Source organism: Chionomys nivalis, chromosome 7 (genome assembly GCF_950005125.1).
Source record: "Chionomys nivalis chromosome 7, mChiNiv1.1, whole genome shotgun sequence".
Classification (NCBI taxonomy): domain Eukaryota; kingdom Metazoa; phylum Chordata; class Mammalia; order Rodentia; family Cricetidae; genus Chionomys; species Chionomys nivalis.
The window spans coordinates 100,508,357-100,534,100 of record NC_080092.1 but is presented as its reverse complement, the minus strand read 5'-3'; the positions used below and the strand labels follow the sequence as shown (position 1 = coordinate 100,534,100).

Below are 25,744 nucleotides of genomic sequence, written 5' to 3'. Positions count from 1 at the left end.
GCACCTGCGTGGTGGAAAAGAGAACGTGCGAAGGTCATCCTTTGAGCTACGCTGACTGTTCTTGGTTGTCAGCTTCTCTGGAATGAGGTACAACTCAGAATAGTGGAGGTTTTCTCCTGTACCCGCGGGAGATTTTCTGCTGGTTTGAAGTGGTTGAGTCCACTTCTAGTCCAGACCTCTGAGGTGGGAAGACAGAGGCCTTTAATATGGGCCATCTTTCTGCTGCACGTCTACAGAGGATATAGAAGAAAGCTTTCTCTCTCTGCCTGCTTGCCTTGCCGGCACATCCATTCCCTCAGATTGGAGTTCACTTCTTCAGGTTCCCAGCATCTACAGAAGAGCAGCTGGAACACCAGCCTCGTGAGACTGAGCAACTGCTAGATTCTTGGGCTTTCCATTGCCAGCCAGCCATTGTTGGACTAGCAGCCTGTAAATTATTCCAATAAATTACGTGTGTGTGTAGAGAGAGAAAGAGAAAGATTAATTCATTCTGTAATTCTGTGGCCCCAGAGAACCTAGACTGACCCCCACACCTCTACATGGATCCCATGGTGTGAGTGTGCATATACACACAGGTACTTAAAACTAGAAAACCACCCAGATTATAATGTATAGAAGATCTGGACAGACGTATGCAGGAATGTGTTGGAAGCATGGCAGGTAAGGGCACACATAGATCATCACCATCTGAGCAGGTAGCTAAGCCACGTGATTTACAACCGCTTGCCTGTTAATGGACAAGAATAAGATCTCAACCTCCAAGAGCTGAGGGGCACACACCAGCTGGAGCTCACGTGACACTGGCCATGCAGGGTCTGGAAAGCAACTCGGCAGCTTCTCAAATAGCACTAATTCCTGTCCTAGGAATTTGCGCAGACAAGTGAAAATCTATATTTATACAAAAGTCGGTCAGTGTCCTCACCCACTTCCATCATATTTACTCAAACATGGATGAAACCCTGGGTCATTCTAGAGATAAGAAAGGTAACTTGTCATCACAGGCTGGAATATTGGGGAGAGCGGCAACAGCATGCGCCCCAGAGCTTTCCAGTGGGATGACAGGAAGACACTATGTGCTGGAAGTGGGGCGTGAGACAAAGACTTCGCAGGGCTGTGCATGGAGGAGGAAGTGACTACCTCTGAGCAGATGGTTACCGCAACAAAAGGGTGCGAATGTTAATATGTAGAAATCAAAGCTTCCTGTTAACAAAGAAGCCACCAATGTTTAAAAGCATACACTGTGCCGGGCGGTGGTGGCGCACGCCTTTAATCCCAGCACTTGGGAGGCAGAGGCAGGTGGATCTCTGTGAGTTCGAGACCAGCCTGGTCTACAGAGCTAGTTCCAGGACAGGCTCCAAAACCACAGAGAAACCCTGTCTCGAAAAACCAAAAAAAAAAAAAAAAAAAAAAGCATACACTGTTCCTGCATAGGACCCAGGGTTTGGTTCCCAGCACCTACATAAAATTTTACAACCATCTATTAACTCCAGTTTCCGGATCCAGCACCCTCAACTTGGTGCAGAGACATACATGCAGGTAAAACATATACACTTTTTTTTTTTTTTTTTTGAGACAGGGTTTCTCTGTAGCTTTGGAGCCTGTCCTGAAACTCGCTCTGTAGCTCATGCTAGCCTCAAACTCAGACTCTATCGCTCTGTCTCCCGAGTGCTAGGATTAAAGGCATTCGCTGCTACCACCGCCTGGCTACATAATAAATCTTACAAGGAGTTGGAGGAAGAAGAAAGAACGCAAAGGCCAGGTGTGGTGGCACTTTGCCTGTAATTCCAGACTTGGGAGATGTTCAGCATCATTCTCAGCTACGTGGTGAGTTTGAACCCACGCTGAGCTACATGAGACTCTCTCTCTCTCTCTCTCTCTCTCTTTCTTTTCAAAACAGGGTTTCTCTGTGTAATCCTGGTTGTCCTGGAACTCTCTCTGAGGACCGGGCTGGCCTCAAACTCAGAGATCCGCCTACCAAGTGCAGGAATTAAAGGCGTGCACTACCACCCCGCGACCTTTCTTAAAGCAAACTTGGCTGAGGCCAGTGGCAGAGCCCTTCTTCAGCATGTGCAAGCCCCTGGGTCACCATCCCAAACACACACGCGCGCGCACACACAAATCAATAACTATATACGGATAATTTTTTAAGCATTTGAATTTATAAACTTGTTATTTAACTAACTTCTGTTGAACTAGGCAGCTGAGCTTCGGTGTCCTGAGAACTTTGGGCAAAGGGAGGAGAGCCCATAACTGCACACCTGCAGCGAGTGGACCACTGGAGACTCGGCAAGCATTTTTGAAAGCAGTTAGGAAAGAATGGGAAGAGGCGAAAACAGACACCACCTCGTGGTCCAGGGAGGCCCAGGAGAGGACACAGGGTGAAGCGGGAAGCCTGGCTTTCTAGAACCCCAGCCTCTGGAGGTGCAGGAGCCCGCAGGCTCCGCCCCCGCGAAGCCCCGCCCCTCCTCCAGCTTCCTCTCCACCTTAGCTTTCGGCTGCTCCTCCCACGCCGGAACTTACAGGACAGCCTAGCGGCCCAATGAGCTGCCGGACAAGCCGAGGGCTCCCGGAGAGCCAATCCCCGAGCGGCGCGCGTTGTAAAGGCGGGCCGGCGTGACGGACAGCGGAGGAGGCGCCAGGCTGGTTGCTAGCCGCCGCCACTCGCCCTTGCGGACGCCTCTTTGTCACCCACGGCCGAGGCCAGCCCCGTGGGGCCCCGGGTGGCTCTGCAGTCGTACCCGCCAGTCCGAGCCCACGAGCCCTGCGCCCCAGGCCGGGCCCGCGCAGGTGAGGGGCATCGCGCGGTGAGGGATCGGGCCCTGCAGCGAGGATGGCTTGTGCGCAGTACCCCTCTCCCCCGGAGATCGTCGTGGGGTCCATTCGGGCGGCCCGCAACTCCTGCCTCAAACCCCGAGAGGCCTGGGAGATGCGGGTTGCCTGCGGAGGAGCGCAGCACTGGACTGCTCAAGGGCCCTGCTCGGGAGTCAGCTGCCCCCCGAGGGCCTGGGAGCAGGCTCCTGCCCCTCTGGGTCCTGCGGGCTTGCGGCACGGTTTTGTGCAGGGTGAGGTTGGCCTCCACAGCCTCCCCTTAATCTGGCTTGGCGGTTTCCAGGGAGAGGCTATGTTTACCGCCCGGAACCTCACTGGCTGCACGAGGGGTTGGGAAAGCCATGTCCACCAGCCCAGGAGCCAGCCAGAGTCCACCCGGCTGTGACCAGTGCCAAGAAGGGGAAGGTGTTAGGTTTCACCCACACAACCAGAAATGTGTAACTGAGGATGCTGGCCAGATTGATGGCAGGACAGCCTCAGAGTAGGGACACTGCCCCGCGCCACACACACCAGGATGTCGGGCCCAAGGCAGCATCGTTTTGAACCATAGTGAGTGTATGCTCTTGACCCTTGGGCTCTGCAAGGGTCCAATCACTTAGCATGTACTCCGTGTCCCTATTTCTCACCTGAGAACTCACCACTTCAGTGTGCCCCACATGCCAGGGGCTGAGACCACCCGATCCCTGCCCTTTCAAGGATGTCCTACAGAGCAAAGTCTGGTAGAAGGAAACCCGATGGGCAGTGTAGAGGCAGGGGGATTGCAGGTACAGAGGTGTGTTGGAATGCACTACCTAGGTTTGGGGAGTGGGTGCATAGGACAGGGTCAGATCTGGACATGGCAGGTGCTCAGATTTATTCTGCTGTCTTGAGAAGCTGTTTCCCCTAGGGCGTGAAGGGAGCTGGGCGCAGTTCAGGAGAATGCCAATGACTGATGTGGGGTTGAGCCCTGGCCCAGCTAGGGCTGCTTGACTTGTGCAAGGCAAGGACCCAATGGCTGGATCAGAGATGTCGTGTGGAAGATACCAGAGACCACAGAACACCCATGAGGGGTAGGCATGGCAGGACCAGGCAGGACTATATATAGTGTAGGTGTCAGATCCTCTGGTCCTGGAGTTACCTGGTTTAATGAATTAGGAGGTTGTAAAATAGGAACAGGGGCTATCTTTTAGGTTAAAAAAATATGAATATGAAGGTATAATTGCCATATTTTAAAATGCATGTTTGGTTGTGTCCCTCTAGAAGAGCAGCAGGCACACACCAGATTGCGTCTCTAAGCCCCATCCCCATTGTTTTTAGACAAGGTCTTATGTAGCCCAGGCTAGCTTTGAATTGAATTTACTATATATCTGAGAATCGTCTTGAATTTCTGGTCCTCCTTCCCCCACCTCTGAGCACCAGTATTACATGCATTTACCACCAAACCTGGATCTACACCACGCTGGAGATTAGCCTAAGCCACATCCCTGGCCCCTATGGTGATGTCTGATTGTGTCTCTTCGTTTCTCTCTCAGGGCCAGCCTGGTCCACCATGAAAGGTTCACGGACCATTAGTGCTCCCCCCGAAGGCAGCCCAGAAGATATGGACTTGAGTCTGGTTGGGCTCCCTCCACCCGTGTCCCAGCGGCCCAGCAGTGCCTCTGCTACCAAGTCTATCGTCCGATCCGTGTCCGTGGTCACGGGCAGTGAGCCAAGGAAAAGGGCATTGGTGAGTGTGGGAGCCAGGCCCTTTTGGGGTGGCATCTGGTCTCTGGTTCCTCACAAGAGCATCTGTGTCATATCCATGGTCATCCTGTGGACAGGGAGGACTGGCCCGCACAGGCCTAGCGAGCTGCCCTGGGGCAGACCCTCATCCTCAGCCTCTGTCATCGTCGGGTTCTGCCTTTCCTACTCTTCCGCCTTTAGGTTCTCTGAGGGGTGGACCACTGGGAGGGTGACAGATGGGCAGGAATGGGGCTTTGGGGACAGCTACCTTTCCTACCAGCCTGTTCCTGTGGGGCATGGGTCGGGGTGCCACTCAGAGTTCCATAAGGTGACCATGAGTGGCCAAGCTGGACTCCTGCCACCCAAAGCTGCTGTCTGCTAGGCCTTCTAGCCAGGCCAAGTCCTTTGGGGGCCAGGGCTGAACTTCTAGAACAGGGAGGAGCCTGGGCGTGGCCTGGATGCTGGCTCCAGTCTGTGACTCTGCCTGAGAAAGAGGTCCTTGCTGAGGGTGAAGGGCTGGTTGATAGTCTGAGCTTCCTTCCTAGATAAAAGGCTCACCTCCCCCAACTTCCTGAAAGAACCTTCCCTGTGTCAGGTGGGGTAGGCCTACATTGCTCAGGCTGAGTTCTGGGATAGGGAGAGCCATTCAGTAGAGGACCTTTGGTTTGGACAGGTTCCTGAAGTGGAGCAGGGACCTGAGGTGTCAAGTCAGTCAGTAGGCATTTCAGGTTTGTAGCCCATGACCTTATTTATCTAACGTACACTTTGATAACCTTCAGTGAGCACAAGGCCCATCCTCACCTCTTTCCTTGGTGTGAAGAATATAAACCTGCCATCAGGAAAATGGAAAAGAAAGGGGGGGGGGGGCATCCCTGAACCAGCTGCTGTGGTGCTGATGCTGTGTGTTGATATATTCAGCAATTCCATATTATTAACAGTAGTAGGTCAGGCCAGGCAGTGGTGGCACACACCTTTAATCCCAGCACTTGGGAGGCAGAGGCAGGCGGATCTCTGTGAGTTCAAAGCCAGCCTGGTCTACAGAGTGAGTTCCAGGACAGCCTGGTCTACAGAGCGAGTTCCAGGACAGCCAGGGCTACACAGAGAATCCCTGTCTTAGAAAACCAGGGGGAGGTAACTGGAGAGATGGCTCAGAGGAACAGAGCACTGGCTGCTCTTCCAGAGGTCCTGAGTTCAATTCCCAGCAACCACATGGTGGCTCACAACCATCTGTAATAAGATCTGGTGTCCTCTTCTGTACTGCAGGATACATGAAGGAAGAAACCTATATACATAATAAATAAAAATTAAAAAAAAAAAAGAAAAAAAGAAAAGAAAACCAGGGGGAGAAACAATAGGGTCGGTCAGACGTGCTGCTGTTTAAAGTGCAGAGGGCCAGAGAAGGGAGAGGTGAGCCTGCTGCTAGGGTCCCATAGCCGCTCCTGGCCTGCAGACGGCGCATGCTCCGCTGTGCTTTCTTTCTCTCCCTGTCCCTGCAATGCAGCTTTTCCACCTCTTGAGAACGCTAAGCGTACCGCTGATGACAGCAGAGGCGCACAGCGCACAGATCCTAGTCGGGCCCTGTGCTTCTTCCTGGGCCCTCCCCGCTGCAGGGGCGAAGGGCTTCCTACTTTGTACAATATACCCAGGCTCTCAGAGGCTGGGGCCCAGCGTCACACACCCACTGATCGCTGGGCCTCACACTGCTTACTGCCCATCCTGTCCTGTGACCATGTCCACCTTCAGAGACTCACAGCTGGTTTAGAACCCAGAGCTTTCTTTTGTTCCCCAGTGATTTCTCTAAGGCTTGGTCTGGTTGAGCATCCTGACAAGTGTCTAAGGTCTTCTCTACTAATTAGACTCTTTTTTCCCTTCTACAGGAAGCCATGGGGCCTGGGGGCTCTCGGGCTATCAACAATCTTCGAAGATCTAATAGCACCACACAGGTCAACCAGTCATGGACCGGCTCCCCCAGGTAATCTATCGCGACTCCGGGTCACCCACAACCGCCAGTTACCCCTCTTCTTCCTCTAGCTCTATCGGCCATGGTCTCTGCTGGGCAGTGGGGTCTGGTGACCTTCACACTGCTTGGCCTTGGTGACCCTCTCTGTTCTCTTGAGCTAGGAGGGTTGGGGGCAGCTAAGAGCATTCCTCCTCTTCTGCTACGTCTGTGCTGGATGTTAGATCCTGGGTCCTCTGGGTTGGTCCCGCCTGCTCCTCCACCTCTTCTCTGTCCTACCTTCTCGAGAGAACTTGGTGAGGTTGGTAATGCAAGTGAGGTTGCTTGTGGGTCTTTATCTCCACATCTTTCATCCGTAGCCTCTCTTGGCCTTTGGATGTCAGAACCCACTGTTAATAGGAGGCATCAGTATTGGAAGATTTCTTTTTTTTTTTTTTTTTTTTTTTTTAGTTTTTCGAGGCAGGGTTTCTCTGTAGCTTTGGAGCCTGTCCTGGCACTAGCTCTTGTAGACCAGGCTGGCCTCGAACTCTCAGAGATCCGCCTGCCTCTGCCTCCCGAGTGCTGGGATTAAAGGCGTGCGCCACCACCGCCCGGCCTTGGAAGATTTCTGAACCTTCCGTCGGACCCTGTGCCTGTTTTCAACCAGTGTAGCTGTCTTGGAACCTCAGTGCTGAGAAGGCCATCAGAGAGCCAGCAGTGGCCAGTGCTACTGAGCTGAGAGGGTTCAGCAAGGCCCTCGTGCATGAACTGTTCCCAAGCAGTGAGAGACTCAGTGAGACTCAATCATATGCTCATAGGTTCTGAGCCAACAGAGATGAGCCCTCCCGCGGGAACAGCAGATGCAGGCATCCTCAATACCACAGTGTCTACCAGGCAGCAACCTCGGGGGCCAGGACGTAGCAGAGAGTAGGCTGGGACTGTTGCTGGTACAGTGTGCCATAGTGTGCCATACTCGGGATGTCCACTCTGCCGGATTGCCGGTGGCTGAAAGCACAGGATCTACTGAGGGTGTCGGGTGGGCACGCACGACAGCGCCAGACGCGGGATGCATACATGCACATGTCTGTGGCATGTGGGTTTGTAGAGTATGCTTCGTGTGTGGCGTGAGCATTCATAGTTTGTGGTGTGTTTGCGTGGTGTGGGTAGAGTTATGAATGTGCAGCTGCTTGGTGTTAGTAATGGGCTCAGTGCATGTAGTGTGTGCGCGTGCGTGTCTGCCTGCGTGTGTGTGTGGTTGCGTCTGTCTGTGTACATGTGCATGTGTGTGGTCTGTGGTTATGTTCAATAAATGACATCCAGGAAACCCTTTGCGGACATACCTGCCCTTCTCAGGCTGGTGGAGAGCAGGCCTGGTTGTGTGAGCAGTTGAATGTCTGGCTTCGTTTCTTTCCTGTTGGTTCTTAAAATACCCTGACACAAGCCATTGAGAGACAAAAATGCTCATTTTGGCTCACAGTGCAGGGGTCCAGTCCATCACTGCAGTGTAGCCTGAAGCAGCTGGTCACATCACCTCTGCAACGCGTGCCCCTTCTCCACGTGTGTAGTTCAGGATCCCAGTCACAGAGCAGTGCTACCCACATTGGGAAGGAGGAGTGGGCCTGTCTCCCTCCCTCACATTAATGGATCACAGATAATCTCACACGGTCAGGCTCACAGGCCCGTTTCCCAGGTGATTGTAGATTTTGTCAGGCTGACGACAAACCCTAGCACAGCTCCACCCCTCATCGGCGTGACAGCCAAGTACATCACTTAAACCACGGTCTCTCCTGATCCTCTTAGGTTCCCAACGTGAGAGCACAAAGTAAGATTCTTATTCCAGGCCTGGAGAGATGGCTGAGAGGTTAAGAGCACTGGCTGCTCTTCCCAAGGTCCTGAGTTCAAAACCCAGCAACCACATGGTGGCTCACAGCCATTTATAATGAAATCTGGTGCCCTCTCCTGGTGGACAGGCACAGATGCAGACAGAACATTGTATACATAATAAATAATCTTTTAAAAAAAAATCCCTATTCCAAAATGGAAGTGCACAGCAAGAAACAGTCACAGCAGTGCAAACCGCAACCCAGCAGGGCAGACAGCAAGTCTTACAGCCATATCTGGCATTGGGGGCTCATAGTGTATTCAGTTGGTCATCAAAAGGCTTGGTTCCCAGACACACATTCTGGGTCCACACTGCAACCTAGTCTTCACCATGACGTCCTCATACGTAGCTGGCTCAAGTGCCGCATGCACCCTCACTACACACAGCCTCCTTGACCGTTGTGACTCTTGCATTCTGCATGCTATAATACCGACACCATGCAGCCAGCGCCAAGTTCTGCCAGCTCCAGGTGTATCTGGATTTCATAGGGCCTCAGCAGCCAAATGCAGAAAAATGCCTCCCTAGCCGGTTGTCTGGGGCAGGGCATCCCTGAGACTCTTCTGCAGGCCTTTCTCCCCCCTTAGTTTTCAATGTAAATCTGACTAAAAGTCTCAGCTATGCTGTCATGAAATTTCTCTGGCCAAATGCATTAGTCTGTTGCTTTTGAATTGAGCCTCACCTAAGATTTCAGGACTGGGGCAAAATGTAGCCATTTCTGTCGCTACAGTGTAACACAGATAGCCGCCGTTTGACACAAGGTCCTTGTTTCCATTTGAAGCCCCTGGAGCTGTCTTTACTGTTGCTATCTCCATCAGCATTTTGGGGCGGCTGGAAACATCCTAGGGCTTCTCTTGCCTACAGCCCCAAATCCAAATGTTCCCACACCGGTTCCCAAGGCCAGCATGGCTCCGTTCACCACAGAACAGCCCCCCTCTTTTGTACCCATTCTCTGTGTTCCTTGTGTGCCGCACGGCTGTCACCAGACAGTGGGGGCTTGGGATGGCAACTTCGTGGGCCGTGGCCGACAAGAGGTGAGGAGGAGCATGCTGAACGGAAGTGTGACCTTTAGGAAGTGGGTCTGCCTGGTGAGAGTATGTGAGAAAGGCTGGGCCTGCTGACCCACAAGCTGGGGACTGAATGCACGAGGGACATTTCGGATTCAGACCATAGTGTTCAGCCTCCGTAGTGCCGTGGCCTCTGGAGGGCCCCATGTCTTATCCCCTGCCCTTTGTGTCTAACTGTGCCGGCCCCATTCTTTCTCCTGTCCTCTGTACCCATGCTTATTAAGTAGAGAAGAGCCTTGCTTGTTTCCACTCCTGTGTCCCCTCTGATCCATCTTCCACCAGCCCAAGTGTTCATGAGAGTCTACATCTTTCTTACTAGATGGTCTAAGGTCTTACGTCGTTGCTGTTGTATGCTGGGTCTTCTTCACCTGAGTATGATGGGCTTCAGGGCTGATTCTGTGCCCAGCAGCCTTGCTGGATGTCAGCACTGCACTGTGTCTAGTGTCCTCTACTGTTTGTGATCAGGACAAGTTGTCCCTCCCCTGTTACCTCCCTGCCTTGTGTGTTCATGCAGAGTGAGTCCACCCCTCTCCACAGGGAAGTGGATTTTGTGGTACCACCTTCTGTGGCCTGGAAACATGGCTGGTGATGCCAATACCATACCTCGGTCTTTGTCAGGGGTGCTGTGTGATGTCTGTAACAGTCCGTCAGTGTGGCGGTCTTGGCAGGGGTATGTCTGGGCTGAGAAGAGACAGGCCACGGCCAAGGGGCCTTCTGGGAACTGACTGCCATCCCTCACTTTACCCTATAGAGTGTGGACATGGCAGCCTAGAGCTGGGAGTGTGGACATGGCGGCCTAGAGCTGGGGGTGTGGACATGGCGGACTAGAGCTGGGGGTGTGGACATGGCAGCCTAGAGCTGGGGGTGCCACCTTTGCTGCTTTTTGCCTGTCTACTTTGTCGAGATGTAGCTTTTGTGCCGTACAGCTCACCTTTCGAGGGCACCTCACTAATTTGTTGGTGCTGGGGATGAACCCAGAGCCATGCAGGCACCAGGCAAACGCTCTGCTACTAAGCCAGACTCTAGTCTCAGTGTCCTGTCGAGAGAGCTCATTATTCCAGGTCTGCTAAGGCCGTGTGCGTCTTCCAGCTTCTGCCAGCCACAATCTGCATCCTGTCCCTGGGACGTTCTTATAACCAGAGTCAGCTGCAGCGTAGCCCCCTGTGTGTGGCCCTTCCCTATGTGTCGCGCTTTCCAGGCTCGAGGCGATAGCGCTCCCGTGCTTCGCCTAAGCATGGCTGCAGCGTGCCGCCCTGTGCACAGCCTGAACTTGCCATTGGAGCTAAGAAACATTTCTTATGTATATGATGTTCACTTATATGAGTACATGTGCCCACGTTTGTGCCTGCTGTCCACAGAGGCCAGAATAAGGTGTCAGACTCTCTGGAAATGGAGTTACAAAGGGTTGTGAGCCTCTGTGTCGGTGCTGGGAACCAAACCTCGGTCCTGTGCAAGAGCAGCAAGTTCTCTTAGCCTCTGAGCCAACTCTCCAGCCCCCAAGAAACAGCTCGTAAACCGGCCTTGAGACCAGACTCCTGTCCTGAAGCCATGCCCTCCTACCTTCTGTAAGACGCGGGCCTGTCTTCCTTCCTGGCGTCTCTGACGGATGACTTTGTGTGCTGATCTCCCTTTTGACACAGGCCAGCAGAGCCCAGTGACTTCCTGATGCTCTTTGAGGGTGGTACCAGTGGAAGAAGGAGGGTGGCCAGTCTCAGCAAGGCACCCAGTGAGAAGGGAGCCTCATGGAATGTCCTGGTAAGGGAAGATTGCAGCAGCCGTGAGTCCTGGTATTCTCGCCAGGATCACCATGCGGTTCCTTCCACACTCTTCCCGCCTCTGCAAAGAAAGGGGCAACAGCTGCAGAGAGGGTGTGTCTTGGGCTTGGTGAGCTATGATCCCGACACTGGTCCCTTGGGCTTTGCAGCTAAGGGCCCTCTGTTGGTATTGGGCTGTGTCCCCAGTGTCCCAGGCTGAGAAGTGTCTGTGTGGTCCACAGGATGACCAGCCCAGGGGCTTTGCTTTGCCAGCCAATGACCAGAGTCCCAGCACCCTTGACTCTGCCTTGGGCCCACGGAAGAAGGAGTGTACCCTGGCTCCCAGTTTCACCGTTAACAACAGGTATCATTCCATGGGACATTCCTGGTCCGGGAGCTCTGTCGTTCCTGCCCTTTATGTCGCTGGATCAAGCTACTTGGTGATGACTGGGGAAGTCAGTGACTGAGTGGAGGAGGGGCTCTCAGGTGGTATCCCGCACAGAAGGGACCTTTGGGAATGCCCCTCTTCCTTCCTTCTAGAGGCCAGAGTCACCTAGCTTTCCAGAAATTTCAGGTCTAGGAGGCTCCCTCAGGGCCAGCTGTACCTGACTTGGAGGCTGCATCAGGTTTGGGGAGGTGGGCCTGTGTCACCTCGGGGCTCCCAACCTGCCTGTCAAGGAAGGGTGAGCCTGTATCAGAGCTGTGCTTGTCACTCTTGAGGTCATGCCCAGCAGGGACATGACAGATCAAAGCATGTCTGAGAGCAGTAGCCAAGATGGCAGGTCCTGGCGTGGTGGCCTCCCTGGTAGACAGGAGAAGCCACCGGAGAAAGCACACGCTAGGCCACCTACAAAGCAGTTGTGTGTCCCTTGACCTTGGGGGTCAGGGGACACATCCCCCCCCTTTGGGTCCAAGAAAGGGCTTTTCTAACCCAAAACAGGCTTGGCCACTGGGGTGCAGGCCATGGGGTCCTGGGGGTACTTGATCATTGCCGCGGTACGCACCGAGTTTCTCTGTCCGCATGTGCTACAGACAAAGCCTGATCGTGTCCTCCCTCCCCGTCTCCCCGGCAGGAGCAACAAAGGTGCCGTGGGCAACTGTGTCACCACCATGGTGCATAACCACTATGGCTCGTTGAAGAAGGTGTCACCCCCCAAGAGCTCCAACCAGACAGCCCCCTCCCTCAAGTAAGGCCTGCCTGCATGCACGCAGGAAGCATGTGGGCTGGGCTGGGCCCCAGGTAGGATGCGCAGCGTGAGCACAGGGATACTAGCCTGTGACAGGGCTCTTGGCTCTCAGTGACGGTGCCGTTCCCTTCTGGGCTAAAGCAGCTCCCTAGGGAGAACAAGCGGCTGACTGGGGAAGCCAGGCCTCTGCTCAGGGTGGAGCCCTGGAAGGAAGCCCCTGCCCACACACAGAACCAAGAAGGGACCACAGTTTGGGGTAACTGAGCAGCAGAGAAGCCCTGTACCCTTGCCAGGGCTTTACTTAGAGTCAGTGATCCTCAGAGTTCTTGAGTCTCTCTGGCTCTGGACACCTATATGGAGAACCTCTTGCTGTTTTAACATTTACTGGGGTGGCAGTCAGTGGGACTGGGGGATACAGGCTGTTCTGGGCACCATGGCCTGTGGGTCTCCTCCAGTCTTGGAGTCATGGGATGATTCAGGAATCCTGCCCGGAGCCGGGGACAGAGCTAGGGTCCTTTTTGTCCCTTTCTGTCAGCAACCTCATCAAGGCTGCAGCCCGTGAGGGCAGCGAGGGCAGCGACTTTGGGAAGCCTCGGAAGAACTTCTCTGGCGGCAATCACTCCATCAGGGGCACCACCGGCCTGCTGAGGCAGAAGGAGGTGACGGAGGAGGAAGCTGAGAGGTGACTGCTGGACAGGGTTGGGCAAGGGGCAAGGGTTTGTTTGGTACCTATGATTCCAGTGATCAGCGTTTCCGCTTGATGGTTTTTAGACAACAGGGATGGGAAGGCCACACTTGCTGAGACTCCATGTGTATGAATGCAAAGACAAGATGGTTATGTAGTGGGGAGGGGGGCTGTGGTTGTCTGGGACTTGGCAGGAACCAGGATACCACAGGGATTGTTCTTAGGGTGATGGGAATGTTCTAGAATTGGATTGTGCTGATGGATGCACAACCCTGTAAATTTGCTGTAAAGAGCATTGAATTGTATGCCACAAACGGGAGGGTTTTATAGTATGGTAATTACACCTCGGTAGAACTGGTAATTAAAAACACATTTAGCAGAAAGAAGATAAAAGACAGAGGAGAACAAAAACACCTGCCTTTGGAGCTGTCCTTGGTAGTGCCCTCTGGGGCTACAGGGGTGGGCACAGGCGGAGAGGTCTGTAGCTACCATGGTGGCTCCCTGCCAGGCCCCTTAGTGGTGAATAGCTGCATTGGAGCCTCCTAGGTGGTCTCAGGACCTCCACCCAGACCACCTACCTGGCCTGTGACTCAAGATTGAGTATAGGGGAGGGGTCCTGCGAGTAGACAATGGGGGGTGCCGTGGGCTCCCCAAAGCTCCATCTTGGTGTTCCTCTGTGGTTGGGCCTTGTTCCACAGCCAGGGCTGCCATTGCAGGCAGCCGAAAACACTTGGACCTCTGCTGGCATCTGTGGTAAATGGATCTGCTCCTGGCCCTCTGTCAGGGTTGACGGGTTTTTGTTTAATCAGTTTTCTTCCAGTTCTGGGGTGGGACCCAGAGGCTTGCCCGTGCTCAGCAGGGGATACACCACTGAGCTCTGTTCCCAGCCCGTGGGGTTCAGTTGTAGGATGTACCCACTTGACAAGCGTGTGTGGTGGTGCGTGCTCGCACTCCCAGTGTTTCGGTGGTAAAGGCAGGAGAATCGGGAGTTCGAGACCATCCTCGGCTACATGGTGAATTAGAGGCCAGGTGGAATACATGAGACCATCTCAAAAAACAAATAAGCCACTGCGTGGAGGCGCACGCCTTTAATCCTGGCTCTCCGGAGGCAGAGGGGGAGGATTTCTGCCAGTTCAAGGCCAGCCTGGGCTACGTCGACCTTGCCTTAAAAAATAAACAAACAAACAGCACTGAAATAGACTATTTCATCTTTCCTCAGTCCCCTCAGCCCACCCACCCTTTGTATCTCCTGGTCCGCCCTGACCTCAGCAGCCACGGACCTGTTTTCTGATGTTCTGGCCTCTCTGCGGCCCCAGGGTTTCTGTGCTTAGCACGACTCACTGTGCTTGCCATTACTCCCGAGCAGTATCCTGTGGCCTGGATTCATCCCTGTTCACCCTGTGGTCAGCTCTCATTGGCCATTTTCCCTTTCCTATGATAAACACAAAGCCAGCCGGGCAGCTTCACAGGAGGGTGGGTTTAGGTTTGAGAGGAGTCCAGAGGGGCTGGCCTTCCACATCCTAGCCTGGTGGGAAAGGACTATGTGAGCCTCCAGTGTTGATTTCCATATGGACTCTTGACTAACAGGTTCTTGTTCTAGGGCACGGGGATTTGGGGACCCCTTCTGATCCTGACTCTGGTTCTTTGGACAGGTTTATCCACCAGGTAAACCAGGCCGCGGTCACCATCCAACGCTGGTACCGCCGCCAGGTACAGAGGCGCCGCACAGGAGCAGCAAACCTTGAACACCTGCTGGCGTCCAAGCGAGAGGTCAGTGTGATTGTGTAAGCCAGCCTAAGCTCACCTAGGGGCTGGGCATGGGTCCTCAGGGTCTCACAGCACACATTGGAGTCGTCAAGACAGATCTGGGATTACCCACAGGCACGTACCCCCTCTGTGGGCCTTGCTTGGTTCCTGAGGCTGCTGCTGGGGTTGATGTGTCAGGAGACCAGCTCCTGCAGGATGACTCCCTGAGCAAGCTCCTGGCTGAGGGGTACAGAGCTGTCACCCCTGCTATGCCTCCCTGCATCTCAGGGTGGGGCTCTCTGTTGAGCCAAGGTGGCAGGCCCAGTGTCCTAGGCTCTCCTTTCTTCTCCACTAGTGAACTCTGCAGATTCCCATGACTCTCAGGGTCCTGTGGAGACTTCCCAGCTGGTTCCAGGGCTCTGTCATCTTCCAGTTCTGTAAAGTTCATGGCTTCGGCTTCCCTGGCAGGGGCAGAGGCAACGGCTGGGCAGCAGGAACCTTCTGGACATGCACCGGCAGGAGGAGGCTGCAAGGAAGAAGGCCCGAGAGGAAAAGGCTCGCCGGGCCAGGCAGGCAGCCATTCAGGTACTGGATACCCCAGGTAGCACCCCACGGCCCATTCTGCGTGGCACCGGTGCTGGGGAACACCGAGCCTCAGGGCAGGCGGCTGCATAGGGTAAGGGGTCACGCGGCTCTACTCTGACAGGAACTACAGCAGAAACGAGCCCAGAAGGCCAGCGAGGCTGAGCGTAGGCTGCCTAAGGACAGACCCGAGACCAGAGTGCTAAGACAGCCTCCACCCACCCAGGAGCCACCGCTGACGCCAGGCAGCGGCACCCACCAGGCCCCCAAGGCCAACAATGCTCGTGAGTTGTTGTTCTCAGTCTACCCGATTCTGGGAGAAGCTGCGCACTCTGCTGGGCTTCGGGCCTCATGTTATGGCCAGGCTTGTGACTCTCCCCTGCAGAAGTGGGATCTTGGCCTGCTCCCCGCCTGCTTCTGCCTGGGTCACTTGTGGCGCTGGACTGGAGAGTGCCCAGGCCTCAACAGATCATCCTGGCAGTGAGGCCTCTCAGCTGAGGCCCGGCATTGTGGGATTGTGCCTGTTCCCCTCAACTTTGTACCCTGGAAGGCCGGGGGACCCCTCGGTGTCTCTGAGCTTATACCTGACTCTTTCCCAGGGATCCCCATATGTAGGCCCCGGGAGAGATGACAGTGTTTGGTTTTACAGACGCCAGCATCTGCCCCACAGGCTCTGGAGACCCCTGCCCTCCTGTCTCTGAGTCGTCCCCAGAGCCCCAGCGGCCTCCAGAGGACAAGCCACAGGTCTGGACACAGTGCCCTTTCCTTTCCCCTCTGATTTTGGCTTTGGGGCAATGTCCACGCCTGGGTGACCTAAGCTGCCGTCCTCCTGCCCTCTCTTCAGTTTTGGGGTTCCTTGTGTCCTGGAAGGGTGCCCAGAGGGCGCATGTTTGATGCCAGGTAGCAGCCTGGTGGTCTCGCCGGGGTGAGGTCTCACAGAATTGCTCTGGAATCCTGCTAGGAGTTCACATTGCTGGGGAAGGATTCCTGTGTCCCTTCCCATCAAAGGGGAGTAAGGCTACAGGCTGCTCAGTGTGAGACTGGGCGGGGCCTTTCTCCTGATTTGTATCAGATGCTACATAGATGCGCTGACCACTGGGGATGGGTACAAAGGTTCCTGCCCCTCCGCACTGGGTGGGCCTTGTATGTGGGGCGGCTCTTGGTCTCCACCAGCCTTGCTGGTCTCCCTCCCTGCCTTTCTGCTATAGGACATCCCATCCCAGGATGGAGCCAGAGAGGACTTGGGAGCGCTGGGCACTTCCAGGAGCAAGGCCAGGGCCAGAGCTACCCTGGATGAGCTGCTAGACACACTGAGGCTACTGGAGGAGGAGCCCGAACCGCTGCCCCGCCTCAAGACCTATCACAAAGACAGATATGCCTGGACTGACGAGGCAAGTAGGCCCTTGGCACTGACAACCATCCGCATAGGTTGAGAGGCCTCCACAGGGGTCGGGGAAGGCTGGTGCCACGATATCCCTGCTTTAGTCAAGGCCCTAACAAGGGCCAGGTGTGGCCTATTGACCTCTGCTCTCCCTTCCTGTCTGGTCCTTGAGGTTGAGACACAATGACCCACCTCACTGCCCGCTGTTCCCGAGGGACCCCAGGTCCTCGGGCTTCCCTAACAGCCGCCAATGCTGGGCCACCTGCAGGAAGATGACACCAACTCCCTGACAGCCGACAACCTGGAGAAATTTGGGAAACTGAGTGCACCCCCGGGCCCACCTGATGATGGGACTCTGCTCTCGGAGGCCAAGCTCCAGAGCATCATGAGCTTCCTGGATGAGATGGAGAAGTCGGGGCAGGACCGGCCGGCGTCCCAGCGGGAGGTAGCCAGCCGCCAGTGCTGGGTGGTACCCAGTGGGACATGATCACCTGCAAGGACCTTATGCAGAAGGCAGTCCCACTGCTGAGTTCTTGTCCCTCTCGGGGCTCCTGTCTAGACGGGGTTATCCTGTCCAGGTGGGTGGTCCTGACATCCTGGGCTCTGGTCTCCTGGGGCTGTCTTTCCCGAGCGAACACCAGAGACAACGATAAGTGGTCTTGTTTCCGTGGGGGCAGAAAGGTCAGGGGTGGACAGATCGCTCCTATCTGGTGACTTGTGGTAGTGTCAAGGCTGCGGCCTCCCTCTGCACTGAGGAATAAGTACAGTTCCCAGGGTTGGCTTTGTCACCCACTGTCCCTTGACCAGATGCCCTGTGAAGCTGTTGTTCCCTCACAGCCGGGTGGAGCTGTGACACATAGTGACTCTCTGTGGAGGGTGGGCATCAAACGGGTGGTAGCTGCTGGGCGGCCTGCCTGAGGCTTGTCGTGTCTTTAGGGCCTGGTGCTGGAGGCGGGCCCAAGGCCCCCTGCACTGGGGTCTGAAGGGAGCACATCCATGATGCGGCTGAAGCTGGAGATGGAGGAGAAGAAACAGGCCATGGTTCTACTGCAGAGAGCTCTGGTGAGTCCGTCAGCCGTCACCCTAGGGTGCTGGCTGGGCTGGGGACTGCCAGCACCCCGCGGAAGAGGTCTGAGCCATCGTCACCCCCGAGGCTATGCCCCACATGGTCTGGTGACCCCCTGCAGGAGCAGCAGCGTGACCTCACCATCCGACGTGTTAAGGAGACAGAGAAGGAGCTGAGCCGGCAGTTGCGGCAGCAGAAGGAGCACTACGAGGCCACCATCCAACGGCACTTGTCCTTCATCGACCAGGTGACCCGGCTCTGGGAGGCCATGTGGGGTGTCACTGTCCCGAGTTTGGAGCGTAATGCTGACCGCAGGGTCGCTGTGGCTGGGGCCCCAGCGTGGTTCTCCAGCTGGCCTGTTAGAGGTGCCTTGGGGTGGCATCAAGAGCCTCACCCCACCCCCATCACAGCTGATCGAAGACAAGAAGATTCTGAGCGAGAAGTGCGAGGCGGTGGTGGCTGAGCTGAAGCAAGGGGACCAGCGGTGTCGGGAGCGCGTGGCCCAGATGCAGGAGCAGCACGAACTGGTGAGCCCCCTGGCTGGTGCCAGGCTGTGAGCAGGTTCCGGGCACACGGCATCACAGCCTGAGGATTCAGGTTAGAATTGCCAGTGCCGGTTCCTTTGTTCCTGTTCCCCTCTTCTTGAGATTTTGTTTGTTTGTTCAGACAGCGTTTCTCTATGTGATAGTCCTGGCATCCTGGAACTCACTTTATAGAGCAGGCTGGCCTTGAGCTCACAGAGATCCGCCTCCCTCTGCCTCCTGAGTTTGCAATTAAAGGCCTACGGCACCATAGCCAGCTTTTTTTTTCTTTCTCTCCCTCTTGAACTGTATCCAAGTTCAACAGGGACAGGTCCTAAGGTGTGGGCTGCCACATCCTGGGTCAGCATGCACGGCCCGCCTGGCCCTTCTCACAGGACAGTGGCCTGCTTCTCACAGGAGTCCAAGCCTGGCCTGCTCCAGTCAAGTCCTGAGTAACAGAACCCACCCATCTTCGCAGTACCAGACATCTCAGCTCCCACCTGATTGGCCAGCAGAAGCTGGTTAAAAGTCTGTCTCAGCCACCTGGCTGCACTTCTCCCTAGAGCATAGGCCCAGCATCCCTGAAGGCCCTGTAGGCTGAAGCCCAGACCCAAGTGAGGGTGGGTTGGCTCTGTTAAAGAGACCCAGCATCCCTAGCCCGCAGCCAGGGTTGGAGACTGCAGCTCTCAGGCCGTCCTGGGTCCTGTCGGCAGCGGCAGGAATGGAGTCATTGCTCCAGGCCATCGACGCAGCCCAAGGAACTCCCTCTCTGCCTTGGTCCTCGGCTTCCCTGTAGAAAAGAGCTTCGGTATCCATCAGAGTCTGGGTTTGTTAGAAGGCTTGTAGATCTTAGGCCCAGAAGTTGATAGAGGTGCTTGGAAGACCTACAGGTGTGAGCGGAGCTCCTGCAAGAGGAGCTGGACTCTCTTCACAGTGGGTGATTGTAAGAGCCCACAGCTTCCTGCGTTACACCGTGAGAGTGTAATGTGCAGGGCTGAAGAAAGGGCCAAGGAATTTTGTTCTTAAGTGAGGTTGCAGGGTGAATATACGAGGCTTAGATTTTGGGATGAGAGAGAGCAGCTAAAACAAGGTCGTAATCATGTTTGCCTTTAGTCTCCTTGCTGTCTTTAATGCTTCTGTGGGCGGTGTCTTTAGGAAAGCATGCCGCGTCCCTGTGGTTAGCGTCTGTCAGCAGGAAGGGCACAGCAGCTCCCAGACAGAGGGGCTTTTCCTCCCTGTGTCCCCTTCATTGCCTGTCGGTAAGGTCTCAGCTCCAGGGCGAGGTGGCATCCCTCTCGGGGATGGGACCTCTCCAAGCCATTGGCTATATCCGCCCTACCTGGGGAGAGGAAGGAGCTTGCAGAACACAGGCCCAGGAGAAGGCAAGGGAACGGGGCTCGGGATCCCCCCCTCATCTCTGCATCCCGACTTCCTGTGTTCTTTACCCAGGAGATTAAGAAACTCAAAGAGCTCATGAGTGCCACTGAGAAGATCCGCCGTGAGAAGTGGATCAACGAGAAGACGAAAAAGATCAAAGAAATCACAGTCAGAGGTGGGGCCTTCACTCCTCATTCACTTTTCAGAGAGAATGGTAACTCCTGTCCCCTGTGTTGTGGTACCGAGCAGAGCTGTCCCTGGCTAAGGCTGCCGGTGGCAGGTAGATACGAACTCCATTCCAGAAGCCTGAGGGGGCCTCTGCCTTGTGGGGCTTGTGTGGGAACAGCAAGGCAGTCGTGTAGGTCACGGCAGACATTAGAGAAAACCATAGGGAAGAAGGTCCAGGGCCCCTCAAGCTGACAGAGTCGGGATGTGGAGAAACTATGGACTCTTAGGTGGTTTTAGGGAGCACCCTCTACCTGGCCTGACCAGGATCCTAGGCACCGTGCCATGGGGAGACACACAAAGGGGCTGGGGAGCCTGCGTACCAATGTGTTCAGGACACTCCTAGAGCTAGGTTTCTGGGGTGCAGTCCCTGGCTCTTCTCTCTATACTATACCAAGCTTGCTATGCTTTGAAGCCGTGGCTGGACGGAAGGGCCTTGCAGCCCTGTCTCCCGTGTAACCTCCACCTCTGCAGGTCTGGAGCCCGAGATCCAGAAACTCATTGCCAAGCACAAGCAGGAGGTGCGGAGGCTCAGGGGCCTGCACGAGGCCGAGCTGCTGCAGCGCGATGAGCAGGCCGCACAGCGCCACCTGCGCCAGGCAGAAGAGCTGCGGGGGCATCTGGAGCGGGAGAAGGAGGCGCTGGGCAAGCAGGAGCGGGAGCGCGCCCAGCAGCGGTAGGAGGGCACTGGAGGCCGTGGTCTGAGGGCGGCCCCCGGTTTCCCCCGGGCAGCAGCAGCCTGGGTAGAACCCATGCAGGCCACCTGCCAGGCCAATGCTGTGAGGTCCCCTCGTGGGGTCACATGAGATTGCGGTTACAAATCAGATAGCCGGACTTGCTGAGCTGAGCCCAGAGTGACGTGTGGGTGACGTGTGGTTGACGGGTAGGCTGCTCTGCTGCCTCCTTTCCTCAGCCCGAGGGTTCACCCCCTAAGGTGTGACCAGGCTGTGATGTCCAGCTTGGCCTTGGTGGCCAAGGGACCAGTGAGCAGTATACGACCCCTCCTCCACTGTCTGTGCCTCCAGCCTGGCTCCTCCCACGTGACCTACTGGCCCTCGAAACACGTCTGACTGACCTGTGCTCTCCCACTTTCGGGAAGGACAAGGGTACCAGCCATGGCAGGGGCTTGCTCGGATCAAGAGCCAGGTTCTCTGGTTGGTCCCTGGCTCTCCTCTGAGAGTGGAGCTAAGCAGAGCGAGGCCAGTGTGTGGACCCAGCGAGCCACCGGCTGAGGCCTTTTCACAGCCTTGAATGGGACTGCAGCTGAAGGGGGCTGCAGCCCCCCAACTGCAGAGGGTCCCTGGGAGCTGATGTGACTGACGCTGACTCCCGTGGCCACCCACCGTGGGTGCAAGCATCGTCACTGTCCTGCAGGCTCGAGCAGCACCTGGAGCGGGAGCATCGGGCCCTGGAGCAGCAGCGGCGGCGGCTCTACAACGAGGTGGCGGAAGAGAGGGAGCGACTGGGCCAGCAGGCAGCCAGGTACTACTGCGGGCTTCTCGCAGCCGCCCCTGGCCTGCCCAACCCCTCTTACAGTGGCCCGTTATTCCCTGACTCGCGGGCCTGCAGGCAGCGGGCAGAGCTGGAGGAGAGCAGCGCCACGCTGACGCGAGCCCTGAGAACCGAGTTTGAGAGGAGCCGGGAGGAGCAAGAGCAGAGGCACCAGGTTGGCAAGCTGGCCTCCAGTGGAGGACGGGTCTCTTCTGCCTGACCCCTCAACAGGGTGAACGGGGCCCTGGAGTGGCCCTCAGGCAGCTGACAGCCTGTCCTCTCCAGATGGAGCTGAAAGCCCTGAAGGACCAGCTGGAAGCTGAGAGACAGGCATGGATGGCCAACTGCACCAAGAAGGAGGTAGGACCAGCCAGGGTGGGCTGCTCTTCAGGGCCCTCTGGGCGCTGGCTTCTGGGGGTCACTCCTAACTGCTTGGGGGGCATGGTGGTTCATCCCCAGCTGTGCCATGCTGCCCGCTGTCTACAGGGATCCCGGAAGGTTAGAAGCAGAACAGGAGGAAATGGGACCTGAGAGGACATGTCCCTCTCTCCAGGAGTCACCCCACCTGTGCCCTTCAGACCCTGTGCCTCTTGGCCACAGGGCAGGTTTGCCATCTTGGCTCAGCATGTCTAGCAGGCAGTAGTAGTTGTCTCGGACTCCAGTTATCTGAGAGAGGGACAGCCTGTTACAGGGGTGGCCTCCTTAGCCAAGGCTATCCCATGCCTCTGCTCCCAGGAGGCCCTGAAGACACGACGCTGCCCTCTGAGGGTCTAGGCAGCCTGGAGTCCTTCACCCCTGACCTATGTGTGTATTTCCCTGTGGCTCAAAGCAGGAACCATTCCCTGGAGCCCGCGAGGCTGTCCTGCCTCTGTCCTGGTGGCAGATTCTCCCACCGCTGTGTGTCCTGCAGGAAGCGTGGCTGCTGACCAGGGAGCGGGAGCTGAAGGAAGAGATCCGAAAAGGCCGAGACCAGGAGATCGAGCTGGTCATCCACCGGCTGGAGGCTGACATGACGCTGGCCAAGGAGGAGAGTGAGCGGGCCGCCGAGAGCCGGTGAGCTGCCTCCTGCCTTTGGTTCCGCCGATGGGGAAGGCTGGAGCTGGACGGTGGGAGCTGCAGTTCATCCTCATACCGCCACCTGCCTCCGCCTGCCAGTGTGAAGCGTGTGCGGGACAAGTATGAAGTGGAGCTCTCCGAGCTGGAACAGTCCGAGCGGAGACTCCAGGAGCGGTGCACGGAGCTGAAGGGGCGCCTTGGGGAGGCCGAAGGGGAGAAGGAGCGCCTGCAGTCCCTAGTGCGGCAGAAGGAGAAGGAGCTGGAAGACATGCGGGCGGTGAGTAGCCTCAGGCCCCTTCTCCATGAGCCGTCCGTCCCTGCAGCCCCCTCACAGCCTCCCCTGCCGCCCAGGTGAACACACAGATGTGCAGTGAACGGGCCAGCCTGGCCCAGGTGGTCCGGCAGGAGTTCACAGACCAGCTGACAGCCTCCCAGGAGGAGAACCAGAGGCTGAGAGCGGAGCTTGCTGAGCTGCGGGCCCACCAGCAGATGGAGCTAGATGAGGTTCATCAGAGGTGGGTGGTCAGGACTTCAGGTAGGGAGGGGCACGGGGAGCAGTCACGCATCTTAGGAAGTCCTGAAGTCCTGACACTCTCTCCCGCATAACGTAGACATAGCCCATGAGCATGAGCTCACGTGGCTTCCAGCTTCGTGCGCAGGAACGCTGGGTGTCCCCCCCCCCCCCGGAGTGTCCCTTAGTTCTGGAACTTTGAGTGTCACTTCAGGGCCCACAAGGGCCCACATGTACCTCTCCAGGGAGGTGGCCAGGGTCTTGGCTGGAGCACCCAGACTCTCAGTCCTTCTGAGGCTGCCTGCCTGTGTGACCAACAGAGAGTAAGGCAAAGCCATGAGGTGACTTCTCATCTGTCTTGGTCTGTGCCATGCCCAGCCCCCTTCGAGGGCCACTTTAGCATTGGTTCTCCTGGAGATAGTGGCCCAGGGCCGGTTACTCAGGTCAGGGTCAGCAGGGCTAAGACCAAGCGGTAGGAGACAGCCCCCAGGCCGACCTGGGACTGCACATCATCACAGGGTGAAGATAGCTCTCGCCAGGAAGGAGGAGGCCGTGAACAGTCTCCGGAAGCAGCATGAGGTGGGTCCCTCCATGGGTCTGTGGTGGTCTAGCCTGGGGTGGGTGCATCCAGGGCCTGACTGGACTGTGTCACAGGCTGCTGTGAAGCGGGCGGACCACCTCGAGGAGCTGCTGGAGCAACACAGTCGGCCGTCCTTGAGTGCTAAATGACATCACCCTTGGGATGGAAACCCAGACCTGAGGCAGACGCTCAGCCAGCCCTGCAGCTGGTGTCCAGGGCTAAGGGTAGAAGAGCAGCTGGCGTGAGAGGCCCCCCGCCATGGAACTCCGGAGCTCAGGACGCCACTGTCAGCGTCCTGCAGCTGTTTTATAGTAAAATAAGTTAGTTTTTTAGGTTTTTTTTTTTTTAATGTTGCGTGTCACCTGTTTGTCTTTTTCTACTGGGTTGGGTTTGGGGGGTTAAGGAGCTGGAGACCCCAAAGAGCCCCCTTTCATGGCCATAGGTCTAGTTCTGACTCTCGCCTCTCCCTGTCCCACCTGTCCAAGCTGGCAGGAAAGTGGCCTGCAGCCAGCCTCTCTGCTCTCAGCGCCAGACCCCAGCAGGCAGTGGCCATGTGTCCTCCTCCCCCCGCCCCGTGACCTCTCCAGAGTGTAGCTGATTCACCTGGAAGGTGCTGTGTCTCTAGCCCAGTCCAGAAACCTCAGCTGTTGTTTTGTTTGGTTTTTGAGACAGGGTTTCTCTGTAGCTTTGGAGCCTGTCCTGGAACTAGCTCTTGTAGACCAGGCTGGCCTTGAACTCACAGAGATCCACCTGCCTCTGCCTCCTGAGTGCTGGGATTAAAGGCATGCACCACCACTGTCTGGCAGCTTCTTTTTTAATATTTATTTATTCATTTAAAAAGTTTACATGTGTGTGATTTACCTCCATGTATGTCTGTGTCCTACCGGTGTGCCTGATACCTGCAGAGACTAGAAGAAAGCATAGGACCCCCTTGAACTGGAGTTACAGACAGTTGTGAGCCACCCATGAGGGTGTTGGGACCCCAGAACTTCTCAGTACCCTTTACCTTGCTTGGTGGGCTGTTGTTCCTTCCCAACCTAGGTGGCCTGCCCACACGGTTGGGAAGACTTCGGCCCACACACGGGAGGCAGAGTCCTAGAGCCTTGGCGTGGCCAGGGTCTTCTGAGCAGGCCTCACTGCATTAACATCTTCCCAAACAGGCATGGCCCTGGGCCAGAGCCCTGGAAGGCCCTGTGGGGTGTAGCTCCTGCTGGCTACCAGTCCACTCCGCTATTTCCTAGAAACTACTACCTGTGTGGACCTGACTAGTCCACGGCTGCTCTACGAAGGGCCACCTGCTGACCGAGCCCCTGGCCTGCTCTGTGCCTGGGCTCCTCAGAGAAGGCAGGTTACAAGATCGTGTATGGTGTGGTATCATATCCCCACACCCCGTCTCCTTGTAGCTCAGTATGTGGGCTCCAGGGCCCTCAGCTCAGGGGTTCAGACCAGAAGGGAGAGGCAGGACCAGGGTGAGGCTGTGCCCACAACCTGGAGGCAGATGTGAGTTCAGGGAACAGGTAGTACTTGAGGACCTGGGTACAGGGGGAAGCGGAGGCCAGCCTCAGGATGCCTCAGAGGCTGCAGCCTGATTCTGACTTGCGTGTGGTTCTGGTTTGGTTGGCGAGATGGCTTAACAGATAAAAGGCTTGTCACAGAAGCCTGCCAACCTGAGTTCAACCCCCAAGCCCAAATGTCTCAGTCGGACTGACTATTGCCGCCGAAACACCGTGACCAAAAACAGTGTGGGCAGGTAGGAGTTGATTCAGCCTCCACTCCCACACCGTCCTCAAAAGACGTCAGGACAGGAACTCAGACAGGGCAGGGACCTGGAGGCTGGAACTGAAGCAGGGACCACGGAGGGGTTCTGCTTGCCGACCCACTCCCATGGCTTCTTGCTCAGCCAGCTTTCTCGAGGAGCCCAGGGGCGGCGCCACCCACAATGGGCTGGATCCTCTCCTGTCGATCACTAATTAAGAAAATGCCCTGCAGGCTCGCCTCCAGCCTGATCTTGTGGAGGTGTTTTCTCAGCTGAGGCTCCCTCCTTCCCAATGACTCTAGCTTACGTCACATGATATAAACTAGCCAGCACACCATGGAAAGATGGGAGAACCTTCACATGTACACTGCTACACGCACGCGTGTGTACACACACATTTGCTGGGAGGAGGGG

At 56.1% G+C, this 25,744-nt stretch overlaps 1 protein-coding gene across 2 annotated transcripts; it reads left to right on the top strand.

Annotated features, from left to right (window-relative positions):
* The first annotated feature begins 2,623 nt into the window (after positions 1 to 2,623).
* On the top strand, positions 2,624 to 24,359 carry Cep131 (centrosomal protein 131). 2 transcript variants are annotated; one of them, XM_057775453.1, is made up of 26 exons: positions 2,624 to 2,787; positions 4,341 to 4,534; positions 6,408 to 6,502; positions 11,053 to 11,167; positions 11,409 to 11,530; positions 12,240 to 12,353; positions 12,889 to 13,035; positions 14,691 to 14,808; positions 15,253 to 15,369; positions 15,491 to 15,650; positions 16,037 to 16,110; positions 16,575 to 16,757; positions 17,016 to 17,192; positions 17,684 to 17,809; positions 17,935 to 18,060; positions 18,224 to 18,340; positions 19,784 to 19,886; positions 20,411 to 20,612; positions 21,311 to 21,418; positions 21,506 to 21,602; positions 21,713 to 21,787; positions 22,338 to 22,480; positions 22,583 to 22,760; positions 22,835 to 22,998; positions 23,513 to 23,573; positions 23,649 to 24,359. In XM_057775453.1, the coding sequence occupies exons 2-26, from the start codon at positions 4,358 to 4,360 to the stop codon at positions 23,721 to 23,723; spliced, it is 3,174 nt and encodes a 1,057-aa protein (XP_057631436.1). In that variant the 5' UTR covers positions 2,624 to 2,787; positions 4,341 to 4,357; the 3' UTR covers positions 23,724 to 24,359. The 2 variants fall into 2 exon arrangements, with proteins under 2 accessions (XP_057631436.1, XP_057631435.1); XM_057775452.1 differs by having other exon boundaries at positions 16,016 to 16,110.
* Positions 24,360 to 25,744: the final 1,385 nt, after the last annotated feature.